A 13,583-nucleotide genomic window follows, 5' to 3' on the forward strand; every position below is an offset into this window, starting at 1 on the left:
ATTCCAAACTTCTTGCATCTCACTCCACCTGCAATAAAAAGACATTGTGAAGCTTTAAAAGGTAAGCCTCAATTGTCTAATTCCCTTTTAAAAGCTATTATGGATTCTGCTTCAATAACCATAAACTTCTGTCTTCTGTTGAAAACAAATTCAAGCACGACATTGAAAATTGGAGTGTAAAAAGTACGCATCCTAACTTACAACCACTCTTTCACTCACATTAACTCACAATAGAAATTATATACAATTTTTATTTAGTGAATATTACTAAAAGTTGTATTGCAAAATATTTGCTACATACAGCTTTACGTATCTTTAACAAATTTTACAGAAAAGCCTTCACAGCTTCATTCCTTTTTGAAAATCATTTTTTTTCAGTTAAACTTCAAGAAAATTTCAGTTAAATCTCATTCAGAAACTACTCTTAACAGTGTATGCTGCAGAGCACATTGAGACATTCTCTGGACTTGACTACATCAAATGCAAGGATCGTTTAGTTATTTATTCATTACTGGAATTTCAACTGCCATGTGCAATTTCAAGATAATAGGTAAAGAATTTGCATCTGATTATTACATCTCCATTGTTTTGTAGCTACATTTGCAGAAGAGAAAAAAAACAAGATTCACCACATTTTCTTTTCCAGTACTTGACTGAGTCATAAGATTGTGGGTTCAAGCCCCAAATTGGTATTTCGAGCTTATGTAGACTAGGCTGACACTTCAATGCAGTGCTGAAGGTGTGCTGCATTGTCCTGAGATGCTGTTGTTAGAATGAGATATTAAACTAAAGTCCCATCTGCTTATTCAGGTGAACATCAGAGATCCAATGACACTCTTTGAAAAGAGAAGGGATTTTCTCCTGGTGTCCAATAATTATACAAATAAAATTATAGGACTGTTTGTGGGACATTGCTGTGCAAATTTTCTGCCGAATTTGCCTATAAAATACACAGTAACTACTCTTAACAGTATATGTTGTGAAGTGCATTGAGACATCCTCCTCACGTGAAAGGTGCTGATGTGAGGATTATTTACTCATTCACGCAATACTGGAATTTCAACTTCATTCTCTCCTTCCCATAAAAACTGTGTTGTGGCACCACCGAAGTAAACTGCTCAACTTACCTTTATTTTCGGCCTTGGTGGTGTGCTGCACTGTAGTCTTGGAAGTTCAATTTAGATTTTTTTTTAAAGTTTATACTTACAAAGAATGTACAGCACGGAAACAATTCCAACCAATCCTTGCCAATGTTTATATTCCACATGAGTTTCCACCCATTCCTTACTCACTCCCATACCCTTCTATTTCCCTCTCATGTGAATGTCTAGCTTCCTCTTGAATGTATCTAAAGAAGTATATAACTAAGAGTTGGTCAATGTTGGCACCGACTACCTGATGGAAAGTGTTATATTTTCTGTGAATTATTTTCCCTGACAAACCAAAAAAGTGAACTATCCAGAGAGAATATGATTAGATAATGACAATAATAATAATCCTTGCATTTGATATAGTGCCTTATCGCATCTTCAAGACGTCCCAGTGTGCTTCACAGAATATACTGTAAAGTGAATTGACTATATTTTGTGGGCGAAATGCAGCAGCCAATTGCGCACTGCAGTGTCCCACAAACAGTTGTGTATTGCGAGACCAATTTATTTATAAAGTAACTACTGATGAAGAGTAAGAGCAATTGCTGTTTTGTTTACAAAATCGATGTATACCAAGGATCATGCAGAAAATTAATGCATTTCTTTTGCATTTGGGCCAGTGGATGATCTTTCATCTGTATTTTCATACAGATGTAGCAGATATTATTCTAGCAAGATATGCATATGTTAGCTATCACTGTACTTGATGGAACAGAATTTAGGGTTCTTTATAACTTAGTATACTTTAATGCTTAATGTTTTCTTTCCCTTGACATTCTGTATTTCAGATTTCTGCACTGAGTGGCCTGCCGCACTTGATAGTGATGAGAAATGTGAGGAGCACTTTCCAATTGTAATTAAGACGACCGATTATGTTGCTGCAGGACCTTCGCTCCGAAATCCCAAAGCAAGAGTGGTCACCTTTGTCCTTAAACGTTCAGCAAATTAGCTATATAATGCAATTCCTTTTATTGTCCAATTTTAATTTTTAACCTACTTACTGCTAGGTAAACACACGTTTCTGTTTACCTAGCAGTAAGTAGGAACCCGTTTGGTAGTCGATTGGCAGATTGCTTTTCCGGGGATAATAATGCCTTAAAAAAAATTAAAATAATAATAATTTGGTCACTCAATTGTTTGTAGGATACTGCTGTATGCAATTGGCTGCCATGTTTCGCTCACAAGTATACAGTCAATTCACTTTACAATATATTCCGTGAAGCGCTTTGAGACATCTAGAAGACGTGAAAAGTGCTATATCAAATGCAAGGAATATTATTATTATTATATGTGGAGAGTTATTATTATACATGAGTGTTGAGCACAGATAGCATTATTTATAAAGCTAGACAGTATCATCCACAAAAGAGTCATTATCATTTATGTGAAAATTATACAGCCATTAATTGTAATTTCTATTTTACATAATTCATTAATAGTAAAATCCTTAAAATCATTTTAGAAATGCTATGCAAGGATATAATGATAGTAATCCTTGCATTTCAGATAGCACCTTATCATGTTGTTGAGACGTCTCAAAGCGCTTCACGGGATATACTGTAAAGTGAATTCAGTGTGTATTTTGTGGGGTGAAATGCAGCAGTCAGTTTGCACACAGAAATATCCCACAAACAGAGATAGAGTGAGTGAACAATTTTATTTGGGGAATTGTTGCTAAGATCATCAGAAAAATTCCCTTCTGTTTTCAAATAGAGCAATGGGATCTTTTATGTCCACCTGAACAGGCAGACCCAACTTCAGTTTAACATCTCATCAGACAAAAATCACCTCCGTCAATGCAACACACCCACAGCATTGCATTGGACTGTCAGTTTAGACAAGGCGGTTCCAAGTCCCAACATGGAAATTGAAAGATATTTTGTGAGCTGCAAATTAAGAGTGTGAAAGGAATTCAGTTTCGAGATGTAATATTTGTTCCTACTTTGAAATATAAACACTTTGAGAACTCATTCATTCTGTCTCTGACAATCCTCTACCACTAAACAGAGAAAACTACAGGAACGGTAAGAGTTCTGTAAGAAAGACAAAACTTATGAATTTGTGCAAATGGCATCACCACAGTAGCATTTTACCCTTTGTCAATGGTTGAATTGCTGTAAGGCCATCTGCCAGGACATCTATGGACCAGCCACCAATGATGAACCAATTCTGCTCCAATTGAGCAATTGGAAAATCCAGATTTTAGTTTTAACGCATCAATCTTCAACACAAACTTATTGTTCAAACACCTTTTTACTGTCAATGTTGAGTCTCAGAGCACATGGTTACAGTGTTGGCTAGACAGTCGTGTTGAGGAGTCCCTCACAGTGTCAGTAATCTAGACCCTACTTAATACCAAACACAATGTGTTGGCGTTCACCGCCAGAAACTTCTCAATACAGTACCGCACAGTACTTACACGGTGAAATGATACGTGAAGCACTTCCATCCGCTGGGCCTTTCCAAGAAGTTGTATACGTCTCCCTGCAGGCTAGTCTTAGTCAGGTAAGGTCGGTAAAAACAAACCGACCCATTGTTTCTATTAGTCTCCGAGCCTGCCATGGGGGGATTGTTGACCTGGAAGGTGGAGTGAGTTTTGTCCGCCTCAGGACTGGTTGGTACTCCTGATCCATTATTAACCTCTTGCTGGAGTGAAACTGGAGAGTAGCGAGCATCACCCGTGTCTTCGTTCACTTCCAAAAACATTGAGGAGCTTCGGTGGCCACTGATGCTGTGGAGTGAGGAGTTGGAGCTGTCCATTTGCCTGCTGAGATTGTACATGGGGTGTCCACCCGACTCACCGTTACCGTAAGGCATTGGGACATCTAGTGAGGCTCGATCCCCGGCGGATCTCTCACCTGAATGGATTTACCCCACAGGGGAAGGCAGCAGCAGGCAGGCAGGCAGGCGTTGTGTGGGACTTGGCATTGATGGTAAGGAGGTTTTGATCCCAGTCCTTTCGAAGTCGCACACACACACACACACACACAAGCAGCTCGTATCCTCTGGAAGAACAAGGAGAAGAAAAAGAGAGCGAACCTGAGAAAAAGAACAAATCTCGCTGAATGCAAATAAATTAGTTAAGAGATTATAAATAAATAACTTTTTTAAAAAATACAAAGAACACACACTTGCAAATCTGCAATGAGTGCAATGGAGAGGTCAGTAGGGGGGGAGTGGGGGGCGATGGAATCTAGCTGCTATGGGAATAAAGTTGTTGCTCTGCAGTTACTCAGACGACAAGTGAAGAACAGATAAGATTAGGGCATTTAAAATAAAACTCTAGAGCATCGCCAGGGAGGGATGCGTTAAATACCAGGCGCATTATTTAAATAGCGACAGGGGAATTAATTTTTTGGGGGGGGGGACAGTTTTGCAGGAAAATGCCAAGAGGCAGATGGCGAGGCCGGAAAGCAAAAAAAAAAGCAAAAAAAATGTGAAAATTCAAAAAAAAAAATGTTTACAATTTAAAAAAGTTTTTTTTAAAAAAAAGAAGAAAAAACTAAAAAAAAAAAGAAGCATAAGCCGAATTAAATAAGGCAAAGGAACCGTTCTTACTGTCAAGGGTTTTGTAGCGTTTGCCACAAACAACTGAGGATTCGCCAGACAACTCCACTGCAAAGTCACTTTGCGCACTTCCAGCAACACCCGCAGATGCAATGCACTGAAGTATCCCCCAAAGTGGGAGAGTGGGGGAGGTTGGGGTGGGGTTGGGGTGCGGGTTGGGGGGGGGGGGGACGAAGTCAACCCAAGAAACTGACCCGACCGACCCCCCCCCCCCGCTCTGTCTGTCTCACCTGCCTGGTCACCCGGAGCGGCTGTGGAGTGAGGAGTGAGGTGCGCTCCACTCGCCAGCGCGCAGTGACTGCGCTGCGCATCCACCTGTCGGGGGGGTGGGGGGGGGAGTGACACACACAGACACACACACACACAGACATACACACAGACAGATACACACACACACAGACACACACACACACACAGATAGACAGACAGACACACAGACAGATACACACACACAGATAGACAGACAGACAGACACACACACAGATAGACAGACAGACACACACACACACACATAGACACACACACACACAGACAGACAGACAGACAGACAAGCAGCAGAGCAGGCGCAGACCTGAGCCTCGCACCTGGGTCTGGGTCTGATCTCCTCACAATGTGTGCCCACTCCGCCCACTCCTCTTCTCAGCTCAGTCCCCCCACCCATCCTGTGTGGGAAGGGGGTGGCTGGGAGTGGGGGGTGGATGAGGGTGGGGGTGGGGGAGGTTTGGAAGGTGGGGAGGAGTGAGTTCTCCTGAGGGTGGGGTGACCGTATTTTGTAAACCGAATGACAACATCATTTTTTAAAAAAAAATTGAACGCGACACAATTCTCGATCCACCGCTGTTTGGGGGACACTGCCGTGCGCCGATTGGCTGCCGCCTTTCGCCCGTAAAATATACAGTCAATTAACTTTACGGTATATTCTGCGAAGCGCTTTTGAGACGTCTCAAAAGACGTGATTAGGTGCTATGTCAAATGCAAGGATTATTATTAGTAGTAGTCGTAGTAGTAGTAGTATTAGTGATGCTGGCATTACTAGATATTGTTGGATTAATGGCGGCATTTCTCTGATCAGTGTTTTTGTTTTAGAATTGTAATATTCTTGCTAGTTTGCTGCTGAACTCATGACGGGGCAAATTTGGCCAAGAACATGATAATAATAATAGTAATAATCCTTGCACTTGACATAGCACCTGATCACATGCTTAAGACGTCTCAAAGTGCTTCACGGGATACTCTGTAAAGTGAATTGACTGTATATTCTATGAGCAAAACCTCAATCGGGGACTGTCCTCGGATATCGTGTATATATGTTCACCCTACCTTAGGGCTAAGTTGATGTGCCTAGCATTGAAATATAAGAATCTTCTCAATGCTCTTTGACAGGCTTCAACAACAACAACAAGAAGATTCCATTTATAGAGCGCCTTTCACATCGGGAGGACTTCCCAAAGCGCTGGACAGTTGGGTCAGGACCCGAGCAGGGGGAAATGGTCAGGGTGAGGGGAGGGAAGGGAGGAAGCGAGGAGGGGGGAAATGGTCAGGGGGAGGGAAGGGAGAGGGCGAGGAGGGGGAAGAGAGTCGAGAGGGGAGCTGAAGGCACGGTCAAAGAGAAAGGTCTTGAGACCGGCCTTGAAGGAGGAAAGGGAGGAAGCAAGGCAAAGGTACTGGGGATAGAGTTCCAGAGCCTAAGGGCTGAGAGGCTGAAGGTCCGGCCACCGATGGTAGGGTGGTTGGGGCGGGGGATGTGGAGCAGACCGGAGCCAGAGGAACGGAGGGTACGGGCAGGTAGACAGGGGGATAGTAGGTCGGAGAGGTAGGAGGGAGCGAGGCCGTGAATGGCCTTGTAGGTGAGGGTGAGGATCTTGAATTCGATTCTCTGGGGGATGGGGAGCCAGTGGAGGCGAGCGAGGGTGGGAGTGATGTGGTCACGAAGTCTGGTGCGGGACAGTACACGAGCTCCTGAGTTGGGTGGATTTGCAGTGCTCCAGGACGATGATCAGCCAGCCTGGCACATCACTGGGCACTTGGAGGAGCAATCGCTGAGGACAGGGAATCTTCTTGCCCAGCTCCTGTTAACGGTGCAAGCCAAAGCCCCAATGAGAACGATGGTCCTAGGCGGACAACCAGCGGGAAGCTTGACAGACCGTGCTTGCTAACGGCGGTTTTAGCTGTTGAACTTCAGCAGGACTGTAACACGTACTCTGGTATCCCGAAGGCTTGGTTCTTGCCAATTTAGTAATTTCCCAAATTAGGTAACCAGGTGCATCACTCTGGGGAAAGAGTGCGCATTCCATTCCAGACAAAGGGAACTTTCCAGATATTTGGTAGCAATCATGGGCGGACCTCTCAAAATATGGTTTGAATAATCGTAAACATGGTGAGGGGTTTCAATTGTACCAGACACCTGTCTGACTAAAAATAGCACACTGCAACCTGTTCACATCACAGTTGCACGGTGTGTGCAGCGTGTTGTGAACAGATACGTGCAGTGTGTTGTGAACAGGTGTGTGCAGTGTGATGTGAAACCGTGTGTCCAGTATGTTGTGAACAGGTGTGTGCAGTGTGAAGTGAACAGGTGTGTGCACACACTGCACACACCTGTTCACATCACACAGCACACACCTGTTCACAACACACTGCACATATCTGTTCACAACACACTGCACACACGGTTTCACAACACACTGCACACACATGTTCACAACACACGGCACACACCTGTTCTCATCACACTGCACACACCTGTTCACATAACACTGCAGCACCTGTTCAAATTACATGCACACAGCTGTTCACTCACATTACAGTGCACATACGTTTCTTGATTAACAAGCTGTCTCAAGCTGAGCAGACACTGAAGACTACATTAACCACAAGGACCAGTAAATGTTACTCTCCTCTCTCAGTACCTTAAACTTTACAGCTGTTCTCATCACACACATCTCCCTCGTCCCAGTGGATGTGAAAAATTACAGTTATGGCAATCACCAACAAACCATCCAAGTGCCCTGATTTATTCAGAGTGCCCTCCTCCAGTATAATTCCATTTGACTGGTTGCTTCTTATCAAATTCCTTCAAACAAGTTTGCGAAACTATCAAGATGATACATTTGCATGAAAGGCATTACATAAGTGCAAATTATTATTGTTGTTGAGTAAATTTTAAGGCATTTAAAGTCTATATAATTAAATACAAATAATACAGTAAATAAATAGTAGAGGTCCTTTTGGCTTGATGTTTTAGGTCCCATTGGAGCTTTCTATTATAATTCCATTTTCTTGTTCTTTTTTAATATTTATTGAGAACTTTACTCATGTGTTTATTTGATTTCCTTTAAACTGTGTAAATTGACTCAGCTTCAATAGATGCTTGTGATTATAATCGCCTTCTACATCCTAAAAAGTCTTTGTCTGTTAAAAATAAATCTACCAACCTCATTCATTCTTTATGCGGGAAGAAAGTTATATTGTCTCATTTCTATTTACTTACATCAGGAAAGGAATTAATTTATTTACAAACAAAGTAAAAAAGCTTAGCAATAAGAAGTTACATTAGCAGCAAAACATTCAAAATATTTTGTTTGTGGCAGAACTATACTGAACAATATCCGGTTGGCATTCTGTGCACATGGATTAATTCCTGCTTTGGATGCACATAAAACCCTTTTGAAGGAGATGCTCCTCTGAAAAACATCATCCCAAGGACAGTTGGTTGAGCACCAGACTTGAGTCCAGATGTTACCTTTATGCAAACAATAAACTGTTGGAATTAGATAGAAGCCAAAGCCCTATTAGAAGGGCTTGAATCCACAATCAGTAGAATGATGTCAATTGAGCCGTATGCAACAGAATACGATTTACAATTATATAAGCGCCTTTCACATTGGGAGGATGTCTCAAAACGCTTTGCCCTGTTCCCCTACACCCGAGCCAGGGGGTGGGAGCTGAAGAGGGTGGGAGGGGAAAAATAACTGAAAATGCGGTCAAACAGGTGAGGTTTGAGACAAGCTTTAAATATGGAGAGAGGGTGAGTCAAAGGGATAAAGAAAGACAGGAACACACTTGTGCAAAGTAAACTGGCCAAAGAGGTTATACATAATAATAATCATCCTTACATTTGCTATTCATGTCAGGGAAACATCTCAAAGCACTTCACCGGCTATACGGTAAAGTCTAGTGACTGTATTTGTATTTTGTGGGTGAGCATCAGCCTTTTGGTAAATGACCAAAATTGTCGCCAGGAGAAACTCCTTTTCCTTTCAGAATACGATGTGGAAGGCGCTATATAAATATAAATTTGATTTGTATTGGATAGAGCCATGGGATCTTTAACATCCACTTTCCAACAATGCAGCACACCCGCAACACCCACATTGTCAGCCAAGACTATATGAGTTCCCAATCCTGACGTGACATTCAGCATACACTGCAAATAGGCATGGTCCAGTGACAAGGTCATCTAGCTGAACAAATGTAACACAAACCATAGATTGATGGAGATGGTGATCTCTGCACTAACAGTATTGAACTGCCAAATAAAAAGACTACGTTATGAGATAAAAATAAATAAGATAAGAACTCACCTAAAATGCTGAAACTGATAAACTGACCCTAATGTCACAGGCATACAATGCATGGTATTTCAAAATAAATACCAGTCTGAAATATTAGAAATATAATTTTCTCCTTGACATGAATAGATAAAAATTGAATGGATGAATTGTCAGCAACTTGACGGATAGAAAATTGTAGAATTACTGTATAATAAAAATTAATCCTGACCCTAAGCCTAGATATTCACTCAAACAAGTTATCCTAAATATAATTATAATGCAACACTAAACCTCCTGGTAACGGAAGATAAAAGAAAAAAGTTAGGATCCAGCAAAGCTATTATTATTATTTACAATGAAAGAGAAAAGTATATCTTATTAAATGATATATCTGTTCCTCCTTATGTCAAAACAGCTGTTTTCTATTCCCTCACTCTTGCTCGCACACACACACAATCATATTCTTCACAAATTCTGTTCATATGGCATGCGTACCTTTTCACATGTGGGGTAGGGGGGAAGGAGGGAAGAAAACAGAGAGTAGGGAAATGGGACTAGAGATGAGAGTAACAGTGGGGGAACAAGCACCAGCACAGACACAATGAGTAGAGAGAGAGAGACAGTAGGGGAATGGGGTTCCCAGAGACAGTGACGGTGTAGGTCTCAAACCAGCACCTAGTGATGCACAAATGTGCCAGGGATAACTCTGCCTCCAATTGTGCCATCGTGGATTGTATCATGATTGGTGCTGAAACTCGGTTGGGGGAGGGGTGGTGGGAAAGAAGATCAGCGATGTAAATTTCAAATACACTATGATCTATTGTCCTGATATTCTGGGCTTTAGAGAGCAAGTTTCACGAGCTTTCAATTCCCTGTATCCCCTTATGCTCACACAAATAAATATTATTTTAGTTTGCAAAAAAAATCCTTTTTTTTGAAACCCCAAATAACTTTAAGTTGTACACTGATGGCAATTGGCATAGTGGTCTCTGGTGTTGCTTTCAAACCCTATATCCTTGCATAAAATCCAAGGAACTTATCATGATCACCTGTTACAAGAGAATTTGAGGTAGTTTAAAGTATTTGTGCTAGATCTGAATTCAAGAACAAATTAGCTAGAGTTCTGTTAGGAAATGATATCTCCAGGTATAATATATAGTTTAAGACATAAGGTCATGCAACTGCCAGGCTGGTGGAAGGCGAACTGGATGGAGCTAGCAAATTCTTATTTTCTTATGTTCTTATGAGTGTCTTTAAATTGGGGAGTTCCTGATGAAAAAGATAAGGAGCAACTAAAATAGTGTAACCTGTAGCCTGTGAAGAGTTCATGAGGTTCACTTGGTGTCATATATAAAGAGAAGGAAACTTAAATCCTTCACCTTCTGATATCTTCTGAACTCTCAAATTCCAGGGTTATGTTTACGTTTTAACCATGATTAGTTGTAATCATTGTTGAAATGCAGTTTGTTGATTGAGGTATATCCCGAAGATCACATGAAAGGATGCTCAAAATAATTTTTTTGCAATAGTGTTTTATCCATCCATTTGGAACACAAATATTTATCTTTTACTGATATTTATGTTTCAAAAACAATCAAACTCAACAAAAAGTATGAAGTAAACACTCCCAACTAGCTTTGATACTGGTCTTTATGTAGTTAGTGAAGTGTAAATGTTAGCAATAGAGTATCAACAACAACAACAACAAGATTCCATTTATAAAGTGCCTTTCACGTCAGGAGGACGTCCCAAGGCGCTGCACAGTTGGGTCATGACCCGAGCAGGGGGGAAATGGTCAGGGTGAGGGGAGGGAAGGGAGGGAGCGAGGAGGGGGGAAATGGTCAGGGTGAGGGGAGGGAAGGGAGGGAGCGAGGAGGGGGAAGAGAGTCGAGAGGGGAGCTGAAGGCTCGGTCAAAGAGTATCCTTTCCTGCATTGTCCTTGAAGAGAAAGAAAGTGAAAAGGGTCACCAGTAACTTGAGCTGCCGCAGAGATAAAAGAGCAGGATGATTAAAATGCTTCCCCCATTGTATTCCAACAACACACAGAAGAGCTTTTTGTTTTTGTTCCAGATCAGGAAACACATCTCCAGATTACATCTTGTAATCTCTCTTGACATCTCGTTGAATTATCAGATTTATCTCACTTTGCGCTCAATATCAGTAGTGGAACAAGTAGTGAACTGAGGCCAGTGTAGACATGGAAAATAAATTTATTTCAAATAACTCTTATGGCATTATTCATCTAACATCCCTGGGCAGATATCTCTATTTTAGTTATGAATATGAGAATGCAATAGTTACAAATATTATTGTCTTTTTTATTAAGATTTGAAGGTCGTTGTTGTTTTAATATAGTGTCTTGCAGAACATGTTTCTAAGTTTACCTGCAGAGATGGACACAATTATAGGGAGCACTTTAAACAACATTTATGTTGTGTCTTGGAGAGCTTTTAACAACATTTATGATATGACATTTAAATGTGCCACCACTGTTATGTTTGCCATGTGTCCAACCATTTATGTTTGTCTTTAAGACTGAAAGTCATATTGAGACATGCAGAGAGAGGAAAGGGTTGTAGGAAACTGAATTGTTTACCTGGCTTCCTTAAGTATTTATTTGAAATCTATAACATTGAAACTTGCATTTTTATAGTGCCCAGTAAAACATAAACATCTCAAAGCACTTTAAAACATATTGATTAGAAATGAAAGTTGTTGCATCAGAAAATGCAGGAACTAATCTGTAACCAACAACAACTCTTGCCTACAATATACAAAGTCACTTCACTTCACAGTTGAGATGTCCTGATGTGTAAGGCACTATATCAAATGTACATCAAATGTAAGGATTATTATCTTATTTTATCTCATAAACAAGATAAGTAGCTAAAATAATTACCTTTGGGTAGGTAAAATTAATACTAATATAATAATCCTGGCATTTGAGTTTGTGGCTTCTCACAAGATGTCTTAAAGTGTTTCACAGGATTTTACTGTGAAAAGTCATGACATTCATGGAGTCCTGTAGCTCAGTGGTTAGAGCACTTGCCTTGGAGGTGACAGACCTGGGTTCGATTCCCAGCAGGGCAAAACATTGAGTAAGTTTCCTTGTTCCACGCACCTCTGTTTACCTAGCAGTTGGTAGGAATTTGGTTGTTAGTCAATTGACAGATCTCTTTTCTGCAGGTAATAAATCCTTCAAAAAACAATAATGATAATAAATTGGTCCTCAATACACAACTGTTTGTGGGACACTGGTGGCAATTGGCTGTCGTTTCGCACAAAATATAGTCAATTCACTTTACGTATATTCTGTGAAGTGCTGGACGTCTTAAGATGGATAAGCGCTTATCAAATGCAAGGATTATTATTATTATAGGCAAATGCAGCAGCCAATTTCCGTATACCAATATCCCACAAACAGCCATGAAGTGGAAGTGAATGACTAATTTTATTTGGGGGACTGTTGGCCAGGAGACCTTCTGACTCAGAGGCCAAAAGTACTACCGACCGAGGAGTCAGACTGGCACTGAAACCAAGTATTTAAAGTTGGTGGAGAAATTTTCAAGAATTGGTTTGCGGGTGGGCGAGAGAGAATGGCCATGAGTGTGCCAGCCTGGCTCAATGGTTGCACTCTCACTTCTGAGTCAGAAGGTGGTGGGACTGGAACTCACACTTTCTAAGATGACATTGCAATGCAGTGCTGGTGGGGGGGGGGGCGTGGGGTGGGGGGTAGGTGGGTGTTGCATTGTTGCAGGTGCCGTCCTTCGGTTGAGACGTTAAACCAAGGTCCTGTCTGCCTGTTCGGGTGGATGTTAAATATCCCATAGCACTATTCGAAAGGAAGAGGTAGTTTCTGGCGATGTCTGCACAACAATCACCCAAATCAGATTGGTCACTCACTCCGTGGCTGTTTGTGGGACATTGCTGTGTGCAAATTAGCTATTGAGGTTTGCCCACGAAAATACACAGTCACTCACTACACTTTACAACATATCCTGTGAAATGCTTTGAAAAATGGAGGGATTATTATCATTATTAAGTGTCAAGTGGTCAGTGTCAACTCCAAAGTCCACCAAACACTAGCCCAAAAGTAGCCCAATAATGATGCTTCCTTGCCTTACCTATGGGAAAGCAGCACAGTGGCCAATTTAAGTTAGTGATTTTGAAACAATGTAAGAGAAAAGATCGGGGAGGGGGGCACGATTTAAAATTAAAAAATGAAGATTTAAGCACCCGGCCAAAGCCGTTGTTTTCAGGCACGGTTCCAACAACAAAACCCGCCCAACTGGGCGTGAACCCCGCCCAACTG

The 13,583-nt window shown here is 41.3% G+C and overlaps 1 protein-coding gene across 1 annotated transcript in view; it reads left to right on the forward strand.

Moving 5' to 3' along the window:
* Positions 1–13,583, forward strand: part of mrps35 (mitochondrial ribosomal protein S35) — a gene marked incomplete at its 5' end in the record, with an annotated part of 31,234 nt that continues 17,651 nt past the window's right edge. Inside the window, 3 exon segments of the mRNA NM_001292378.1 lie at positions 1–61; positions 1,940–2,076; positions 2,755–2,757. Of these exon segments, the coding sequence (NP_001279307.1) occupies positions 1–61; positions 1,940–2,076; positions 2,755–2,757 (201 nt within the window).

The sequence above is a fragment of the Callorhinchus milii genome, unplaced genomic scaffold (assembly GCF_018977255.1).
Source record: "Callorhinchus milii isolate IMCB2004 unplaced genomic scaffold, IMCB_Cmil_1.0 Scaffold5, whole genome shotgun sequence".
NCBI classification, from domain to species: Eukaryota; Metazoa; Chordata; class Chondrichthyes; order Chimaeriformes; family Callorhinchidae; genus Callorhinchus; species Callorhinchus milii.